The sequence below is a fragment of the Bos indicus x Bos taurus genome, chromosome 20 (assembly GCF_003369695.1).
Source record: "Bos indicus x Bos taurus breed Angus x Brahman F1 hybrid chromosome 20, Bos_hybrid_MaternalHap_v2.0, whole genome shotgun sequence".
NCBI lineage: Eukaryota > Metazoa > Chordata > Mammalia > Artiodactyla > Bovidae > Bos > Bos indicus x Bos taurus.
In genome coordinates, this window is record NC_040095.1 from 56,307,517 (window position 1) to 56,329,630 (window position 22,114).

Below are 22,114 nucleotides of genomic sequence, written 5' to 3' on the forward strand. Positions count from 1 at the left end.
GCAAGCGTTTCCATACTTGAAATGGGGGACTTCTTTCTACCAAGGTTTGAGCAAGTGTTTGTAAGTAGGTAAAAATCCTTGCTTGGAATATTTGGGCTCCATGAAATTAAGTGGAATAGGATTGATTCGATCAAAAGTAGCTAAGAGTGGGTTACAGTGAGGTAGTTGATTCCAATGAATGTAACCCCAATGGGTAATTTTGGTTGGGGTCCTTATGGGTGGATGCACATAAGAACTGTCCAGGGTCCTGTTCCCTTTTGGCGACACTGAGGCTGCTGCTGGAACCTCCCTGATGACATTCTTGGGACCAGGGATGTAAGCAGTTAGGGATGTACCATCATCTGTTAAGGAGGCACCATCACAGTGCTCTATAGGCTAGTCCTGGTACTTAGTTGCTCAGTCGTGTCCGATTCTTTGTGACCCCATGGACTGTAGTCCAGCCAGGCTCCTCTGTCCCTGGGAATTCTCCAGGCAAGAATACTGGAGTGGGTTGCCATTTCCTTCTGCAGGACATCTTCCCAACCCAGGGATTGAACCCACGTCTCCCACATTGCTGGCAGATCCTTCACTGTCTGAGCTGCCAGGGAAGCCCCTACAGTGTTCTATCAGTTCAGTTCAGTTGCTTAGTCATATCTGACTCTTTGTGACCCCACAGACTGCAGCACACCAGGCTTCCCTGTCCATCACCAATTCCCAGAGCTTATTCAAACTCATGTCCATCGAGTCAGTGATGCCAGTGTATGGAACATTACAGTGCTCTATAGTGCACTTCAAATCCGGTTTATATTTTAAGTCTGTATGGTTCTTAAATTAACTCACGTGTAAACCATTTAGAAAGATTGTTTCACATGGCTGTGTTTCAAGGTTTGGAGGTGATTCCTTGGAGGTGATAGATACCTCCAAGGTTTGGAGGTCCCTGTTCTGGGAACATAAACAGATTTGGTTTTGTCCAGTTACCACTTTTCTCAAATCTATATAGGCTGGTTTATATTCTTGTACATGTTCTTCCTTCTTGCCCTGTCCTCCTCCTCCCCATGCCCCTCTTTTCTGTTTCAGAGAATACCTTCTAACCTTAACCGGGCACCCGATGCTTTCTGTTCACCCTAACATATGCGTGCGTGCTCAGTTGTGTTCAACTCTTTGTGACCCCTTGGACTGTAGCCCACCAGGCTCTCTGTGCATAGAATTTTCTAGGCAAGATTACGGGAGTGGGTTGCCATTTGCTCTTCCAGGGGATCTTCCCGACTCAGGGATCAAACCCACGTCTTCTGCATTGCAGGCGGATTCTTTACCGCTGAGCCATTGGGGAAGCCCCTTGGTTCGCCCTAGAAATACTAATTCTGCCTAGAGTTGGGGCTTCTTTGGTGGCTCAGATGGTAAAGAATCTGCCTGCAATGCAGAAGACCTGGGTTTGATCCTTGCCTTGGGAAGATCCCCTGGAGGAGAACATGGCAACCCACTCCAGTATTCTTGCCTGGAGAATCCCCATGGACAGAGGAGCCAGGCAGGCTATAGTCCATTTGGGTCATAAAGAGTCAGGCACGACTGAATGTGCACACATAACATTTTCCGAATAAAGTAACATTTTGCAGGATTCAGGGATTAAGGCCTGATAGTTTTGGGGACCGTTATCCATCCTCCTACATAATTGGAACCTCTATACTATGATGAGAAGTCCTCCTTATACCACAGAGTTGTGTAGAGGTCAGACAAGAGCATTAAAAAAGAAGTTCCTACATCAGTATGGGCCCCTCTGTTCAGCTTCCGGCCCATCACTTGAATATCACGGGTTTGGTCACCCATCAGTTTGTCCATATTGAGGGCCTTCCTCTAGCCAGGGCCTGTTGTGAGTGCCACTCTGACCAAGTCCAGCTCTCACACTTCTGCCTGTAGGGCCGGCATTTGGAATGGACCAATCTTTCTGTCCGAGTTTTCACTGGGGGACATTGCTCTCAATACAGAGTTTCTGCTGCATGAGAAAAGGAGAAACAAGATTCATCCCCATGCGTTCCCAGGACTCCCTCTCTGTGGCTGAAGAAGCCCTGGGGCCTGCTTCATTCTTTCTGATCCAGTCTTTTAGAACAAAGGCCCATTGAATCCCATGTGTGGTTGGCAGGAGCCTGGTCTTATAGGCCTTCAGCCTAAGGCCCTGTGGTGATGAATTGGTCTCCGGGAGGCACAGAATTGGTTTCAAGTTGGACCCAGATATGGGGATTGGCTTCATTTAGAGCCGCTGGGCTCTCATGAGACACCCTGGCCCCCCAGCAGGAGTGGTGAGGAAAGGACCCCCAACTCATCTGTCTCCTCGCCTCTCCCCCAACTTTCCTGCTTCCCATAGCATTTCTGGCTAAATATATTAACCAAAATCCTCTTGTTAAGAATTTAATTGTATCCCTCCTTTCCCTTCATTATATCTTTAACACCATCTTGACACTTAATATGAAATAGATGAGCAAAAGTGTGGCTGTACTGCCTTGGAACTTAATCATTGTAAAACCCATGGGGCCCCATGTCTCTGGTTTCTGAGTCACTAGTGTGGATGCCCCCTGGCTGTGATAGATTTCTGTCTTGCTTTTTGTGCCCAAGTGCCTGCTCCCAGAATTAACCCCCTAGACTGGTTCCTGGGCAGGCATCTGTGGTGTGGGAAACTCCTCCCGCAGCCTTCAACTTCTCCATCACCACCTTCTCTGTCTTTACAAAAGAACCAGTCATCTCCACACCCCACACCACCTGCCCCTCACTGTCTTGAGATGCTCTTTACCTACTTCCCTGGGCAGTGGAGGAGGGCTCACTCAGCAGAGCCCCACATGCTCCCTGTGGAGCATGACCAACCACCGTCCCTTTATGCCTTTCCTCCTGCCAAATCTACATGAACCATTTGATACAGAACATGGACCCACCTGGAATCATGGCCTATGAACTGTAGGCATTTGTGCTCACTCTGCACTGTCATTCCAGCTTGTGCCCTCATGGCTTGTGTGAAGGCCTGGATTTGGTCCCCTAGACTGTCTTCGCATCTTGGACCTCAGCCTTTGGAAGTGCTGTCTCCAACCCCTGCCAAGGCTGGAGGGTGCTTCCTTCTGTTCAGCCTCACTGCCACTGAACCATCTCTGTGCCCGCAGTTCAAGTGTGCTCCTGCTCAGCCTCTCACCACTGCCCCATCCTCAGCCCTGAGCAGCCACAGCCTGGTCTACGTTCAGTGATGGTGGTGCTGCTGTCTTCATCATTCTAATTTTCTCGCTCCCTTAGGCAGCAACCATTTTTCCATTTTTTTGTTATAATTAACGTACAATATAAGCTTCAGGTGTATAGCATAGTGACTTAATATTTTATACACTGAAAGTGAAAGTCACTCAGTCCAACTCTTTGCAACCCCATGGACTACACAGTTCATGGAATTCTCCAGGCCAGAATACTGGAATGGATAGCCTTTCCCTTCTGCAGGGGATCTTCCCAACCCAGGGATCATACCCAGGTCTCCCGCATTGCAGGCAGATTCTTTACCAGCTGAGCCACAAGGGATGCCCAAGAATGCTGGAGTGGGTAGCCTATCCCTTCTCCAGCAGATCTTCCCAACCCAGGAATTGAATCATTGAACCAGGGTCTCCTTCATTGCAGATGGATTCTTTACCAACTGAGCACTTAGGGAAGCCCTCTTTTATACATTATGAACTGATAACTTCAGTAAGACCAGTTACCATCCATCATGTCACCACACAAAGTTGTTACAATATTATTAATTATATTCTCTGTGTGTGCATTGCATTTCCGTGATTTATTTTATAGCTAGAAGTTTGTACCTTTTAATCCCCTTCACCTATTTTGTCTATCTCCCTGATCCCTCTCCCCTTTGGCAACCATTAACAGTTTGTTCTCTGTATCTATGAATCTATTTCTGTTCTGTTTCTTCATTTGTTTTGTTTTTTAGATTCCACATGTAAGTGAAATCATGTGGAATTTCTTTTTCTCTGACTCATTTCATTTAGCATAATACTCTCAAGTCCTTCCATATTGCTGCAAATGGCAAGATTTCATTCTTTTTTCATGACCAAGTAATACTCCACTATATATGTATATTGGGTTGGCCAAAAAGTTCATTTGAGTTTCTCCATAAGATGTTACACTACATCTTCTTTATTTGTTCATCTAGGTGAAACGGAACCCAGATCAATTATACAGTTCTAATAATCTGATAAAAGGATGCAAGCAATTTTGAGAAACTTCCTGGGGCTGAATTCTAAGAAGACTTCATCATATAGATCTTTGAGAGGGGCTTCCCAGGTGGCTCAGTGGTAAAGAACTCGCCTGCCAATGCAGGAGATGCTGGTTCGATCCCTGGTTGGGAAGATCCCCTGGAGGAGGAAATGTCAACCCAGTCCAGTATTCTTGCCTGGAAAATTCCATGGACAGAGGAGCCTGGTGGGCTACAGTCCATAGGGTCACTAAGAGTCAGACACAACTGAAGTGATTAAGCACACAAAAGCATGTAGTGAAGCACGAGAGGGACAACATCTTTATTTGATGGGAAAAAAGCAGAAACTGCCTCATGGCCATTTCTTTTCTTGAACTTCATTAAAGCTGGTATCTGGGAACGTACTATCAAGACATAGTCCAATGAAGAAAGTCATCAGAGAATTAAGAAAGCAAATGAGATCTAGGTGTATGTTTATATACATTTTAATGTTGATTTCAGTTGAGCCTAGATATACACTCAAAACACTTAAAGAATGAATAGATAAAAATCTCCTTTCTCAAATAACAGTTGTCCCTTTGTCAGTACCATTTCAGAGTTCACCTCATATACCACCTCTGTCATTGGTGCTTTCATGACCAGCCACATTTTTCTGTCCTCCCTGAACTCTCATGGCTTATGTTTCTTGTAGAGTTCCTACATCCCCTGCCTTGGTTTATGTTCACTTGAGTGCAGGTTAGGTCTGCCCCAGGGGACAGTACAGCCCTCCAGGCAGGACCATGTGTTCTCTGCTGTTCCATCTCTCCTGCTACCTATCCAACGGTTTTGCATATATTAGAATCTCAGTGGATATTTGTGGACAATTTTCCTGAATGAGTTATAGTACCAGAGGTAGACACTGTATGATTTGAGAGTTTCTAGAGTTTAAAGATCTAAGCATTCCATTTTAAGTAGCCCAGAATCTTTCTAAGTTGAGAAATACCTTAAGAGGAAAATACCTCCACTAACGTTCCACATTTACTTCTATTGCAGGTGCACAGTTGTGGAGAAGCCTCAGTGAAAGGTAGGGAACTTGCTTTCAGTGTTACCACTGATGAAGAGCAGCTGGGGGAGGTGACTGGGCCACCGAGATGTGCCTCTGAAACCATAGTTTAGCGACAAGAATGACAAAAGTAATCTACAAGAGTGGGAAAATAAAGAAAAATACAGCTGAACTGAGGATGAGGATAAAATTGGGACTAGCTCTTCGAAGTAGCTCGCAAATTGCTGTAATATTGGGCTACAAGATTGCTTGAGAGTCACAGTGTGTGAAGGAGTACGGAGAGGGAAGAGTTGGGGGATTGGTTTCATTGGGGATTTCCTCTCCAACCTCATTTTGGCGTGTGAGCATCACTGCTGAGGTGGGTGAAAAACAGGTGACCCGGAGGCCTGGAACTCTGCTGGAACGTTCCTGAAGGTTAACCAGGAGAGAGCTGTCGGTTCATAGAGCTGTGGGTTTGGGGAACAGCGAAGAGGAGTGGGAGGTTTGTAAGCCTGAGGGCTCAGCGAGTATCTACCGGCGTCTGGGCTCCTGGTGCAGCCGCAGGCAAAGTAGCTCCGTATTCATCCACTGTACTCTACCCGGAAGTAAAGGTGGTCCACCCGGAAGTAAAGGGCCCCACCCGGAAATAAAAGGCCCCACCCGGAAGTAAAGGTGCTCCACTCAGAAGCAAAGGTGCTCCACTCGGAAGTAAAGGTGCTCCACTCGAAAGTAAAGGTGCTCTGCTGTGTGGAGGAGAGAGCTGGGGCAGGTGATGCGGGAAAGTAATCAATATCACGAACTGCATGTATGAGAAGTGGGAAAGTGAAGAAGATGTAAGGGTTAACACCCCAGTAAAACAAATTTTTGTAGTTATTTATTTTTTAGTTCTGCCTTCAAAGTATTCTCGTATGATTGAAAGAGAGGGTTGAGTGCTCAACTTACATCCAAGTGGACAGTATGCAGTGAAGGCTCAAAAAGGAGACAGTTCAGTTCAGTTCAGTTGCTCAGTCGTGTCCGACTCTTTGCGACCCCATGAATTGCAGCATGCCAGGCCTCCCTGTCCATCACCATCTCCCGGAGTTCACTCAAACTCAAGTCCATTGAGTCGGTGATGCCATGTAGCCATCTCATCCTCTGTCCCCTTTTCCTCCTGCTCCCAATCCCTCCCAGCATCAGTCTTTTCCAATGAGTCAACTCTTCGCATGAGGTGGCCAAAGTACTGGAGTTTCAGCTTTAGCATCATTTCTTCCTGGTATATAACATACCCTTAAAAGCTGTGTGTTTATTTCAGGTGTAAAGTCCAATTTTATGACCAGTTGACATCTGTGTGCGTCTTCATTTTGGAGCTCAGATTTTCAAGGGGGGGGAGGGATGGGTGGGAATGTAAACTTGCCAAGAGACTCAGCAGAAGGAGACATTGGCTATAAGAAGGGAAATGTGATCTTCCAGGCACAGACTCACCCCAGCTTGGCCGTCTAGGGCCTGGTTTCTGTCCTGTCCTTGCTGACACACTGAGCCTCCTAGGATATGTCTGCAGATGCTTCCCCAAATGTCAGGTGGAGAAGTTGAGCATGCTCCCTGATTCTGACTGGGGGAAGATCTGACCAAGTCAGTGGGTGTAATTTCAAAGGAATTTTAAAAGCTTTTTGATGAAATATTCTTTCATATCTGCTCAGACTGGTTAAGGCATTGCCCATCTTTACTATAGCCCTTGCTGTCCACAGCCCTTCTGAAGTAGCTGCAAGTTGCCTGAGAGAATTTCCACCACAGCCCTTCTGAAGTAGCTGCAAGTTGCCTGGGAGAATTTCCACGGCACACTTTCTCAGCATGGAAATTAACTAGAGTATTTGATAAGGGTTTGGAGAAAAACCTTAGCTATTAGTGAGCCCGGCAGGACCAAGGATCTCACTTTGCCAGTGTCAGGTTCAGTTCAGTTCAGTTCAGTCACTCAGTCATGTCCAACTCTTTGCGACTCCATGAATCGCAGCATGCCAGGCCTCCCTGTCCATCACCATCTCCCGGAGTTCACTCAAACTCACGTCCATCGAGTCAGTGATGCCATTCAGCCATCTCATCCTCCGTCGTCCCCTCTTCCACCTGCCCCTAATCCCTCCCAGCATCAGAGTCTTTTCCAATGAGTCAACTCTTCGCGTCAGGTGGCCAAAGTACTGGAGTTTCAGCTTCAGCATCATTCCTTCCAAAGAAATCCCAGGGCTGATCTCCTTCAGAATGGACTGGTTGGATCTCCTTGCAGTCCAAGGGACTCTCAAGAGTCTTCTCCAACACCATAGTTCAAAGGCATCAATTCTTCAGTGCTCAGCTTTCTTCACAGTCCAATTCTTACATCCATACATGACCACTGGAAATTAGCTCCTTACAATGTGGCTTTTTAAAGATTTGTAACATTCTACTCCTTTGGGGAAGTGCTTGTGTGCCCCCAGAGAAGCCATGCTATGGAAATAGTCCTTTCTAGGGAGGTCTCTTTGACTTCAAAGTCACCCAATTGGATATTCAAGTGCAGCTGATTTTCCACCTGGGTCCTAACCCTGTTCCTAGTGGTCTTGCCAAGTTACTGCTCTCTCGGCCTCAGTTTTCTCATCTGCAAAGAGAGAATCATCTCGAAAATTCATTCCAGCCCTAAAAAGTCTGCAATGTGATTCAAGGGGATTAGTGTTACTTTAAGCTTCCCAGGAGTAGGAAATGGCAACCTATTCTAGTATTCTTGCCTGGAAAATACCACAGACAGTGGAGCCTGGAGAGCCAGAGTCTGTGGGGCCACAGAGAGTCGGACATGACTGAGCGAGTACGTGTATGCATGCAGTGTTCCTTTCAGATTGTTACCCTTTTACCTTTCTGTTTGGCCAGTGCTTGTTTCAAAGTGATTTAATTCTCACTAGAAGGGATACTTCCCCCAGTTTTCTTACTGCATTTTCCACTGTATAATTGCATTCTGTTCTCTGTTCATCACACTGGAGATGTGAAATTAAAATATGGATTTCTTTCATTTCTTTGATGGTTTGGTTTATTGTTTACAGTGATTCTTAGTATCTGGTACTGGCTAGTACAGTGGGTTTTTTTCTAATTTATTTTTATTGAAGTATAGTTGTTTGGACTTCCCGGTGGTGCTGGTGGTAAAGAACCTGCCTGCCAGTGCAGGAAACCCAGGAGACACTGGTTCGATCCCTGGGCCAGGAAGATCCCCCGGAGAAGGGCATGGCAACCCACTCCAGTATTCCTGCCTGGAGAATCCCATGGACAGAGGAGCCTGGCAGGCCACAGTCCACAGGATCATAAAGAGTCAGACACAACTGAAGCGACTTCGCACACATGCCCAAGTAGTTGATTTACAACGTTATTAATTCCTGTTTTACAGCACAGTGATTCGGTTTTATACACACACGTTCTTTTTAAAGTATTCTTTTCCACTGTGGTTTATCATAGATTTTTTTTTTTATTGGTGGATAATTGCTTTACAATGTTGTGTTAGTCTCTGCGGTATGACAACATGACTCAGCTGTAAGTATACATATATGCCCTCCCTCTTGAACCTCCCTCCCACCTATCCCCCATCTCATCCCTCTAGGTCATCACAGAGCACCATGCTGAGCTTTGAAACATTCAAAACCATCTTATTTTAAGAATAAAATGCAGTGATGAGTAGGAGGATCTTTGCAGGCAGAAGGGGGTGGGGTTTTGCTCCTGTGAGGCAGGTGGGATGAGGATCTTTCCGCTTGTGAGGTCTGTGAAGTCTCTCTCTTCCTTGGCGGTAGTTAGACATCAGCATTTCTCCTTCCTCTCTCCCGTTACAGCCCGTACACCTGGATCCCCAGGTCTGTCGGGCTGGCTTTATCCTTCCTCACCCCAGCTTTGCACCAGTGGTTTGTGCTTGGTCCCAGAATGAACCCGGCCTCTTTTCTGAGGGCTGGGCCATGAAGTTCACTGTTCAAAGGTGGATGGAATGATGGACCATTCTGTATGACAGCCTCTAGGTCCACCCATGTCTCTTCAAATGGCTCAATTTCATTCCTTTTTATGGCTTAGTAATATTCTGTTGTATATATGTACCACATCTTTTTTATCCATTCGTCTGATGATGGGCATCTAGGTTGCTTCCATGTCCTGGCTATTGTGAACAGTGCTGCAGTGAACACTGGGGTGCATGTGTTTTATTAACTTTGGTTTTCTCAGGGTATATGCCCAATAGTGGGATTGCTGGGTCAGTCATACAGAGTGAAGTAAATCAGAGAAAAACAAATATATATTAACACATATATGTGGAATTGAGAAAAGCGGTATAGATGAACCTGTTTGCAAGGCAGAAATAGAGACACAGATGTAGAAAACAAATGTATGGACACTCAGCGGGGAAGGTGAGACACTAAGGGGTGAGACGAACTGGGAGATTGTGATTGACTTATATATACTCATATGTATAAAATAGATCACTAATGAGGACCTGCTGTATAGCACAAGGAACTATACTTAATGCACTGTGATGACCTAAGAGGGAAGGAAATCCAAAAAAAGAGGGGATATATGTATACATATTGCTGATTCATTTCACAGTACAACAGAAGATAACACAACATTGAAAAGCAGCTATACCCCAATTAAAAAATAAAACACAGTGGACCACTCTACCTTCATGATGCCACTGTAGAGTTTTTCCATTAACAAAGAGCTCCTTGAAAAGGGAACTCTTGTGCGCTGTGGCTAGGAATGTAGATTGGCACAGCCGCTACAGAAAACAGTTTAGAGGTTGCTCAAAAAATTAAAAATAAGCCATTCTGATGGTGGTTCAGTAATTCCACTCCCAGGTCTAGATCTGAAGGGAATGAAGTCACTGCCCTCAAGAGATGTTTATGCTCCGTGTTCACTGCAGCGTTATTCACAGTAGTCACAACAGAGAAACAACTCAGTGTCCACCGGTGGATGACCTGGTAGAGAAAACTGGCATATGTACACAGTGGAATATTATTCAGCCACTAAAAAGAAGGAAATTCTGTCATTCATGACAATGTGAATGAACCCGGAGGGCATATGCTAAGTGAAATACATCAGACAGAGAAAGACAAATACTATGTGATCTCACTTACATGTGGAATCTAAAAAAGTTACTCATAAAAAAAAAAAAGTAGAGTGATGGTTGCCAGGGGGCTGGGGAGTGGAAGTGAGGAGCTGTTGGTCAAAGGGTACAAACTTCCGATTACGAGGTGAGTGAGTTCTGGGGATCGAACATGCAGCAGGTGACTGCAGATAACAGTACCATATTATTTACTTGAAGGTTGCTGACAGTAGATCTTAAATGCTTCCACCACCACCATGACAAAGTGATAATAATGTGAGATAAAGAATGTGTAAACTACCCACTGTGGTCATCATTTTGCAACAGGTACACCTGTCAGATCACCATTGTACACTTAAACTTGTGCAATGTTGCACATCAATCATATCTCAATAAAACTGGAAAGAAAAGTAATTTCTCCTTCCTGCAGTCCTAATGGCTTATTTCCATAGAGTCTGAGAAAATTTGCTTTGTCAGCTAAGCTTAAAGTACTTCATCCAAAATTTAGCACAAAGATAATGATATCTCTGTGCGTGCACATTCGTGTGTGCTTGTTCGTGTCCTACTCTTGGCAACCCCATGAACTGTAGCACACCAGACTCCTCTGTCCATGGGATTTCCCAGGCGAGAGCACTGGAGTGGGTTGCCATTTCCTCCTCCAGGTTATCTTCCCTACCCAGGGATCGAACCCATGTCTCCTGTGTCTCCTGCATTGGCAGGTGGATTCTTCACCACTGCACCATCTGGGAAGCCCTAATGTCTCTGTGCATGAAGGATATTCTCAAGTATAATGTGTTACCCTTAACTAGTAAATAACAGTAAAGCCAGCATCAAATGTCTGATGTTACCAACAATAAAAATTGGATCGTTTTAATCAGATGCCATTCACATACCAATTTCTGTACCTGGAAAGTTCATTTTGTGCAAATATGATTCTCAGTGGGTAAGTCCTAAGAAGAGCTTGTGCTTGACCTTATTCTTTAATAAACAGTAAGGCCCAGCTCTGCATTCTGAACAGGATTTGTATGGAGTGGTCTGTCAACTGAACCAAATTAGCATTTTCTGTGGCTCATTTCTAGTAAAATGAAAGCTGACCTGGGGTATCATAGCTCTTAATTCTCGTGTGACCATGGCCATGACTGAATAAAACCTCTGTTAACATAGGAGAAATTGTCCCCATTACCTTTAAAAACATAAAATTGGTTTCAGTTTGGCCTGATTTTTCTAAGTAAGTATAAATCAGAAAGAAGTACTTTTACTTACGTATATACTGATCATTTAAAATTTCCCAGATTAAAGAGTTATTTTCATCATAAACAGTTTTATGGTTCAGTGTCAGTTTACAGAAAATGTTTTTTTTTTTTTTCATTAATGTTACAGATTTTGGGAGTTATGGCTGAGAACCCTGGGGTTTTCTTACAGATATCCCTGGAACCCCGATACCTTGGCTGTTGTCTTTCACAGAAAGTGGGGAGTGGCTGTCCAGGGGTGTAACGAGGGCCAGGACTATTGTGCCTGACCTCGAGCTGATTCTTGGGGGGCACAGCAGAGAATTAACAGACACTGCCTTTCTAGAGCCAGCTGGGATTAGCGAGAGTTGTGAGCTTTTTACCTTCAGTCTTTACCTCCAAATCTCAGGACTCCTTTGAGCTTGCTCGCTCGCTCTTTCTCTTTCTCCCCCAGCCCTGCTCCTGCTCTCAGGAGAAGCAGTTCTGTGGCCTCACTTTGTGGAGTGAAATGCCCTTTTGTCTTGTCAGCTTCCAGATCATTGCCAGTCAAAGCATTCTAGCTGATTCTGGTGTTTTTTTTTTTTTCCGAGGAAAAGGAGCCAAGAACTATTGGTCGTAAACCCCAGTCCTGAGCTTGCCCCAGCTCATAGACCCAGAACCAAATGGAGCATTGATGTGAGAGCTGTCTAATTAATTAAACCCTGGAGCACAAACTCAAGCCTTGGTTGAAAGTGAAGAGTCATCTAGCATTTGCTAAATTGTCTCCTTTGAGGAATAGCATTCAGTGTGAAAACTGAGTTTTCTTATTTATGAATCATCATTACTTGTCAAAATTCCACAGCCAGGATGAATTACCAAGTAAAAAGAATTAACTAGTCACATGGTAGCTTAAAAAGTTTCCTCTTTGCTATTAGTGTGTGTGTGTGTGTGTGTGTGTGTGTGTGTTTGTGTTAGTCGCTCAGTTGTGTCCAGCTCTTTGTGACCCCATGGACTGCAGCCCTCCAGGCTGGCACAGCAGGAATGCTGGACTCATGCACTGAAACTACTAGATTTCACAGTTTTTAGTTTTTTCAAAAGTGTCTAAAATCCCCTCGTAACTTGTATTTTGTTACCTTTTTTCATAAGGCATCCTGTTTTGAAGCCGTATTTTTTAACTTCAGCCAGGACTATAGTTAGGGAGCCATATCTCCATGAGTTTTAAAAGAAAGTCTAGATATGAAGGATACATTTACCTGGAATGAATGAAAAATTCTTTTCCTCAGAAGAAAAATGCTCACTTCAATTCGGAACGTGCTGGATTTTAGCTCAAGCGTATCTGAGCTTGTGGCGTCTCAGGCTGCAGATGTCTGGCCAGCTTGCAGGCAGAGCGCCGCCTTGAAAGTCTCTACCCCGCCAACACAAAAAATGCGAATAGGCCTTTTATTCCTTTTTTCGAAAATCATAACTGAGCACAACTCTGTAGTCATTTATTGTAGCATGGAGGGCCGAAGTCCTTTTATTCCCCTCTCTTGGGGAAGAAGAGACCCATTCAGTGACTGAAAGACGGCAAGCTCCCAGCCAGCGCTGCTGCCGCGAGAACATTTCTCAGAATTCATCCAGATTCCAGTCTGTTGTGTTCATTTCTCAAAGTCGTGCTTTGACAGTCAGACCAGCTGAAGACAAGTACAGAGCAAAGGACAAGCCAAGTTTTTTCTTTTTTGTTTTTTGGACCGTGCCACTCATGGCATGTGGGAATCTTAGTTCCCTGACCATGAATCAAACCCACTCCCACTGCATTGGAAGCATGGAGTCTTAACCACTAGACCACCAGGGAAGTACCCTTTTTTGAAAAAAAAAAAAAAAAGAAAAGTTAAAAAAAATTTACATTTTATTTTCTAATTAAAAACTTTAAAATTTTATTAAAAATTGTTTTTTTTTTTCCTGCAAGCTGTTTTTAAAGCTGTTTGAGGACAAGAGGGCTAATTCTGCTTGCTTCCTGTCTCTTCACCATCAGTGGGGTCTCTACATAGAGTGTTGACTTCCTGAAAATGCTTCATGCTAGACATTTAAGGGCTTTCCTCCGCTCGTCAGGAGCCCATCAAGCTAAAAACCCTTCTTGAAACTGACGTGCATCTGCACAATTGCAAACTGATCTATTTCTTAGGCATTAAAAATAAAATGAAACAGGAAGTACAAACTGTTATGTATAAATGAGCTACAAGGATATATTGTACGACGCAGGGAATAGAACCAATATTTTCTAATAACAGTAAAAGTAATATAACTTAAAAATTATGAATCACTGTGCTGTATACCTGTAACTTATACAACTTTGCACATTGACTACACCTGAATAAAATGAAGAAAATGAAATAGGAAGTACATTTCAAGGCCCACATGTTTCATTGACAAGGGAGATAAATTGCTAGACCTGTTTCCGGCTGTATAGTCCTGTCATGAGTAATATATTCTCCTTATATTCAACCAGATTTGTCAAGTCAGAATGTGGGTGGAAAACCCCAGGCCAGGCTCTTGGTGAGTCTGGAAGCGGCAGCCCCTTACTTAATACTCAGGGCTCCCAAGTGAAAAACATTCAATATTATATTTTATAATAATTTATAGTTTTTGGTTTTTATAATTTGGGGCATTCCTTAAATTTGATAATCTGATTTAATGAATCCAATTAGTTTTTTCCCCCCATTATTTTAGAGCTACTCCATTTCTGCATTCAAACTGTGTGTCCATCACTGTGTTCTGTGGCCACACCACAGGTGTCTACAGCCACTTGATAAGAAATGAAAGTTCTAGCTTTGGTCATTTTAATTCATGTTTTCAGATCCTCTTAGCCTCCTTGCTTATTAGGTTTGATTTGGTACTGGACCCTGTGTATTGGGTTTCCCTGGTGGCTCAGACAGTAAAGAATATGCCTGCAATGCAGGAGACACGGGTTGGATCCCTGGGTCAGGAAGATCCCCTGCAGAAGTGAATGGCTACCCATTCCAGTATTCTTGCCTGGAGAATTCCATGGACAGAGGATCCTGGCAGGTTACAGTCCATGGGTTCGCAAAGAGTCGGACATGACTGAGTGACTAACACTTTCACTACATTTTTTTCCTGAAGTATTAAGCATTTGAGAATACAGTTCACTTATAAATATATAAAATAAGGAGAAGGCAATGGCACCCCACTCCAGTACTCTTGCCTGGAAAACCCCATGGACGGAGAAGCCTGATGGGCTGCAGTCCATGGGGTCGCACAGAGTCGGACGTGACTGAGCGACTTCACTTTCACTTTTCACTTTCATGCATTGGAGAAGGAAACGGCAACCCACTCCAGTGTTCTTGCCTGGAGAATCCCAGGGACCGGGGAGCCTGGTAGGCTGCCGTCTATGGGGTCGCACAGAGTTGGACACGACTGAAGTGACTTAGCAGCAGCAGCAGCAGCAGCAGGATAGACTAATTGTTACTTAATAGCAGTCTTGCTTCAATAAATTTAAATTACCCGAGAAGGAAGAATGATCAGTAGTTAATAATATTTATCTTAACTTGCCCTGACCTTTGTTGTGATTATTTGACCATAAATTAAAATTTCACAGGTAGTTGAAGGTTTCTGTCCTCTGCTTATCTTTGCCTCTTTCTCTGTCCTTCTCTTTGTCTCTCTCTATTGTACCAAAACAATATTTATAGTCATATTTTCTAGTAGCATTTAAAACAATTTTCCCTGATTTTAAAAAGTAATACTTGCTAACTTAGAAAACAGAAAATATAGGAAACTTATGATAAAAAAGATAAAAGACACTTGTTCCTTGGAAGAAAAGCTATGACCAACCTAGACAGCATATTAAAAAGGAGAGACATTACTTTGCCAACAAAGGTCCATCTAGTCAAAGCTATGATTTTTCTAGTAGTCATATATGGATGTGAGAGTTGGACTATTAAGAAAGCTGAGTGCCAAAGAATTGATGCTTTTGAACTGTGGTGCTGGAGAAGACTCTTGAGAGTCCCTTGGACTGCAAGGAGATCCAACCAGTCCATCCTAAAGGAAATCAGCCCTGAATATTCATTCTAAGGACTGATGCCGAAGCTGAAACTCCAATACTTTGGCCACCTGATGTGAAGAACTGACTCATTTGAAAAGACCCTGATGCTGGGAAAGATTGAAGGCAGGAGGAGAAGGGAACGACAAAGGATGAGATGGTTGGATGGCATCACCAACTTGAAGGACATAAATTTGAGCAAGCTCTGGGAGTTGGTGATAGACAGGGAGGCCTGCCGTGCTTCAGTCCATGGGGTCGCAAAGAGTCTGACCTGACTGAGCAACTGAACTGAACTGATGATAAAAAAAGAAAACAAACTTTATAAACTGTCACCTAGAAATTAAACTCATTTTCAGTTTTATGCTTTTCCAGTCTTTTTATAAATGTATTTGTTGTTTTTGTTGTTTTTAGCTGTTCAGTTGCTCAGTCGTGTCCAACTCTTTTGCAACCCCATGGACTATAGCCCACCAGGCTCCTCTGTCCATGGGATTTCCCAGGCAAGAATACTGGGGTGGGTTGCCATTTCCTTCTGCAGGGGATCTTCCCGGCCCAGGGATCAAACCTCCATCTCTGAATTGGTAGGTGCATTCTTTGCCACGGAGCCACGTGGGACGCCCATTTGCTCATTCATCCTTTCAACAACTATTTATTGAGGGTCTTTGTTGCCAGTACTTCTAGGCATTTGTGGAATTAAACAAAAACAATGACAAACAACTTTCTCCTCCTGGAGGTCACATTCTACTGAGTGAAGCCAGAAAATAAATAAATTGCTACAATATATAATGTTAAGTGGTGAGCCATATTTAAGGGAAACTGAAGCAGGAGAGGAGATTAGGGAGTGTGAAGGTGGGAAGTGAGGGTTGATTGTATTAAAGTCCTCAGGAAGATTATTTTTGAGCGACCACTTGGAGGAGGTGAGCTTGTGAGTCATGTCTGGTTGAAGAGCTTCTAGGCAAAGGAATCAGCAAGTGCAAAGACCCTGGGCCAGGAGTTGTTTATGAGGGTGATTTTTGTTTTACATCATTACTTTTATTTTTTAAATGCAAATATGGTAACTAGAATAAATGGAATATTATGTATCTGATTAAGATCATATTTCATCGTGTTTCATTAAGCTAATTTCATACTCTGTAAAGAGTATGAAAATGGAATATGGGATGTGAAAATGTATCATTTACTGCTAATTGTAAAAAAAATTTTGAGATTTAAAGTAATGCAGGGTGATATCATACCTGGTACATTACAGCTATATGCTGGTACATGTCTGGAAGCTCTGGGTGAGGAGAAAACAGGTAGTCTTTAGTTTCTTGATTTATTTATCCTTATCACATTTTTCCCCCTATAATGAGCATGCACAGCCTTTAACCTGAAGAGAGATGACAGATACTCAGAGGGGAGAGCGTCCCACCAGGCAGGTGAGGCCTGTGACTGTGGGCCTGGGAGGTGACACGTCGCTTCAGGTATTCAGTTCACGTGAGGGCTCCGGCCCGTGAGCTGGTGTCCAGAAACAGGGCTCTGGTTACCGGGATGGCACAGCCCAGGCCTTCAGCCCAGGGCTGAAGTCCAGAGATGCAGTGGGGCTCAGAGGAGAGGCTGGAGCCTCAGGGATACATCAGAGGCATTATAGGGGCCCCTGACCAGCCCAAGTGTCACTTGATACGAAGCCTCTGAGGATTGCGGCAAAGAAAATGACTAATGTGTGATTAAGTGATAAGTTAAAATGATGAATTTCCAAGGTGAGATGGTATTGAAGGGTGGGATGAAAGTGCTCCCTGCTTCCTGAGGCTCGGTGGCAGGCACAGGTGAAAGGCCCTGGTGTGTAGCTTCCTGACTCAGACGCCCCTGGAAAACTTATGGAAGTAAAATTTGGAAACTCTTTGTATCATCTGATAGGATTTATATCTTATTTATATCTCAATCCTTATGCTCCAAACTGCAGTCTTGGGACAATTCAAACAAGAATGAACCTAAGAAGCCATTGTGTTCTCTTCTGAATACCCCATCTCTGGGTTATGTAGGCCAGTCAGTCTGTCTGTCTGTCTGTCTCTCTGTCATCTCTGTCTGTACAATCTAGTTAGGGTGCATAGTCCATACGTTTGCGTATTGCTTAATTGTCTTTTAATGATTGTATTTGATATGTTGAAGAATGTAGCTTTTCCACTAGTCATGTACGAATGTGAGTGTTAGTTGCTCAGTTGTATCTGACTCTTTGTGACCCCATGAACTGTAGCCTGCCAGTCTCCTCTGTCCATGGAATTTTCAGGCAAGAGTACTGAAGTGGGTTGCCATTTCCTACTCCAGGGAATCTTCCCGACCCTGGGATTGAACCCACATCTTCTGTCTCCTGGTTGGCAGGCAGATTCTTTACCACTGTGCCACCTTTGAAGTCTATTAAAAAATGGTACCGTAATTATGTAATCTTCTAGAACTAGTGTCTTAACACTAAACCTTTTTCAAAAAGATGAATCCACGCCGCTGTGTGCGGCTGTGGGTCCTTCCTTTTTGTTGCTATATAATATTCCACTCTGTAGCTATACCACAGTTGATTTATATGCTGTCTTTCACTGGACTTTGGGACATTTTTTACCAGACTGTCCACTGCTTCTGTCACTTTCTGAGTTTACCGTATGACAGTACCAAAACTCAGAAAATGGGGAAAGGCAAATACTTAGCACATAAAGTGAATGGTTTTCTAGGCCAGAATACTGTAATTTGAAAGCTTGTGTAAAGTTTGCGTCATTTCTTTGGCTCAGACAGCTGTTTTAATGGAATGATGATTGCCTTGCACTCTTGGATTCTTGGCAGTGCTGTAGTGCCGGCCACCACTAGAGGGCGTAGGAGAGCTGGGCCATCAGCGTGTTGAAGAAGCTTAGAATGAGGTGACTGCTGTTTGAAACCTAGCCCTATGGCACCAGTGTTTTTAGTACATGCACGTTTCAGCAGGGCGAAAACATCGGTATCGCTCCAGTTACAGTATGAAAATCCAGTTAAAGGCCACATCTGTATCTGTACACGTCTATGCCAGGTTAAACTTTAGTGTTAGTTAGTTCAGTCATTAAGTCACACCATAATGACTCTTTGTGACCCCATGGACTGCAGCACATCAGGCTTCCCTGTCCTTCACTATCTCCCTGAGTTTGCTCAAACTTATGTCCATTGAGTCAGTGATGCCATCCAACCATCTCATCCTCTGAAATGAATAAGGATGAAGAGTAGCATCAAAAAAGAATAAGACAGATTGGGTGCGGAGGAAATTCACATACAGATGACCCAGAACAATGACAGATGACTCTTCTCAGATGAGAAACAAGCTGATGTTCAAAGCCTCTAAGGACTCAGTAGTATTTTGAGTGTATCACCCTGTTCCTATGTATTTCTATCCAGTGTTTTAAGAAATCTTCTGAATGTTCTTTATTATGTGATTTCCAAGAACTTCCATAGAGCTCTGTTGTTGCTGTTTAGTTGCTAATTTGGGTACAACTCTTTGTGATCCCATGGACTGTAGCCCACCAGGCTCCTCTGTCCATGAAATTCTCCAGGCAAGAATACTGGAATTGGTTGCCATTCGCTTCTCCAGGGGATCATCCTGACCCAGGGATTGAACCAGCATCTCCTGAATTGGCAAGCAGATTCTTTACCACTGAGCCTCCAGGGAAATGTTCCCCCCCGCCGCCCCACCAGAGCTGTAAATAACCTTGGATCAAGAATCCCAGAAAATGGCTTAATTTGCAGTTTCATAAAGAGAGGGCTTCTTCTGAGTTGAATAACAACAAGTTGATCAGAACAACTTCTGGTCAGTTGTTCAGCAACTGATCTGTGAAATACTGAGGACAGAGGTCCCTGCTTGTTGGACATACGTGCGAAAGAGGGACGGGGCTGCTGAGGTGTGTCCTGGACCGAGTCACGCCCCAGCACCCACCTAAAGATGCCCATCTGCAATGCCCAGAACCTGTGATTTTATTCCTAACATGGCAAAGGGACTTGGCAGGTGTGATGACATTGAGGGTCTTTACGATGGGAGATGATTCTGGATTATCCACATGGGCCAGTATAATCGCAAGGATCTTAGGAGAGGGAGGCAGACAGGCAGAGAAGAGAAAAGATGCTTCTGGGCTTGGAGATGGAGCCTGGGGCCCCGGGCCAAGGGCAGGCGGCCTCTAGAAGCTGGAAGAGCTCAGGAAGCAGATCCTCCCCCAGAGCCTCTAGGAGGAAGGTAGACCAGCAGACCCATGTTAGACTCTGGTCCCCAGATCTGTACAATGATAAATCTGTGTGGCTTTAAGCTACTAATTTGATAACATGTATAGCGGCGATGGGAAACTCTACAGTGTTCCTTATGATGGGAAAGAACTGGCTTTGTTTGAAAAGGTTCAGGATAGGTTTACCGACTCACATCTCCATTCCCTGAAGGAGATGCTGTCTGACCCCAGCATGCGGGAGAAGCACCTCCTGAAACCAGGGGGCCTTGAGTGATGCCAGGCGAGGTGACGCAGCCCCAAGAAAGGACAGGGAACCCAGGATGGCTGGGGAGAATGTTCCCACTGGCAAGTAGGTATTGGAGAGCTTGGAAAGGAAACAGGAGGTCAAGGTGGCCTGAAAGAGTCTTGAAGACGCCATACTTGGAGGGACTGTTGTGGTGCAGGCTGCCTCGTCCCTGGGGTAGAACTTGCAGGGAGAGTCACTCGTGGGGCAGGATGATGTCTGGGGGAGAGGTGGACCTGGGCAGGTGATTGGCATTGCTTTTCATCCATAAATCTCTTCTGGAGCATTGAAGATAGTGTGAGATAACTCAGCAAATGCCGGAATGCCTACTGGGGAAGCTGAATTCTAGGCAGGCTGCATGCCTCCGGCAATGAGAGCATTGCTTCTGGAAGAGGCACCCAAGAATGTGCCCTTCACTTGTCATTTTAGTCATGTGTCCTTTTTAATTTTTTGAAAGTGGAGGGGACTCTGCAGTTAGGAAGTGGGAGGGGACAGTGTTATGACTTAGAGGTACTTCATAAAACAAGGAAGAGGGCCGTGGAGTCGTCCCCTTGTTGGGGTAGATTGCATTACTCATGTGCCGTTTTAGGTTTTTTTTGAAGGCTATTCTTACTTGTGCCTGTTTTTAATACCTGAACAACTGGGAGAGAACTTATAATCCTGCAGTCATTTGGCTTGTATTCTTAGAGAGTATTTTTAAACTCTTAACTTTCAAAGCCCTCTAATGTCATTTAAAGCACAAGAAGTGCTTTCAGTATCCATTTCTGCCCAAGTGCAAGTTTTTGATTTTAAATAGGATTTTTGCTTCTGCTGAAAACACCTTTCAGTGATGTTTGGGGTTTTTTTGCGGGGGGGGAAGGTGGGCTCAGGTGTTGTTGTTATCTTTATGAAAATGAGTGATATTTTCAGTCATGACTCAGGAGTCATCGGCTCTGGAAAGAGAACTAACTGAACTCTGAAGCTTATCAAGCTGAACATCCCCAAGTCAGAAATGGATGTTTATTTTTAATAAATTGCACTCTTAAATACATTTATTTTTCATGGGGCTGAGTTGGAATGAAATCATCCTCCTTTATAGGGCTTTTAATAGATGCACCAGGCTTGGAATATGTAATGGAAACTCAGTAATTGAGAAGATCTTTAAATGAAAAAGAAATTTGTATTTTAAATTTGAGAGCTGGATCTGAAATTGATTTCTGATTACAGCAGGACTGTCCCAAATCTAGGTCCTCAGTAAACTGGACTTGGAAAAACTGCCTTTCTCCCCACTTCTGCCCGTAGGTGAGCTGTTCCATGAATACACAGATGACTGGGTTGCATCATTTCTGCTTCCCTCATGGAAGGGGGTGCTCAGTGGTAAAAAATCCACCAGCAATGCAGGAGACTCGGGTTTGATCCCTGGATCGGGAGGATCCCTTGGAGGAGGGCATAGCTACCCACTCCAGTATTCTTGCTTAGGGTATCCCATGGACAGAGGAGCTTGGCGGGCTACAGCCCATAGAATCGAAAAGAATCAGACCTGACTGAATTAACTGAGCCCACACACACACAGGGAAGGAGAGAAGTGACCCTGGTTTGAGGAATTTGTGCTCTTTGTGCAGGGCACACAGAAAGCTTGAGACTGACTTATGAGTTTGTCTCTGTCCCTTGTTTGAGGCACAGAAGTCCTTCGATGGTGAAAGAATGCAAGGCTTACAATAAATGCATTTTATCCAGCTCATTAAAATGTGGGGCTAATAATTTAATCAATAACAGATAGCTATTTGTAAAATCCTAGATAAAGCTTTTCCTTTTAATACTGCCAGTTGATTTCTAGAATTAAAAGAAAAAAGCAACTTTCCTCTGCTAAGCATGTGATTTTGAGAGAGAAGGAGGCCAATGAGAATTGAGTGAGGCTGGATGTTGCCTGAGCTCATTACTTAGACTTTGCGTGACCTCCTGGCCTCAGATTCTCTTCCTGCCAATCTCCTCCATTTTACCCTTGTGAATTTAATAATGAGAGTAAGAAAGGGGAATGAAATGGTTGATAAAATTCATAAAGAAGGCAGAATTACAGAGTAAGATGACTCTACAGGTAATCCAAGCCTCCGAGAAAGCTTTGAATGAAACA

The 22,114-nt window shown here is 44.0% G+C and overlaps 1 protein-coding gene across 1 annotated transcript in view; it reads left to right on the plus strand.

The window, feature by feature from the left end:
- The window catches only part of RETREG1 (reticulophagy regulator 1), a 159,988-nt gene that overhangs the window by 43,098 nt on the left and 94,776 nt on the right, over positions 1-22,114 (plus strand). Inside the window, exon 3 of the mRNA XM_027519999.1 lies at positions 5,225-5,255. Within this exon, the coding sequence (XP_027375800.1) occupies positions 5,225-5,255 (31 nt within the window). The remainder of the gene's footprint in view (positions 1-5,224; positions 5,256-22,114) is intronic.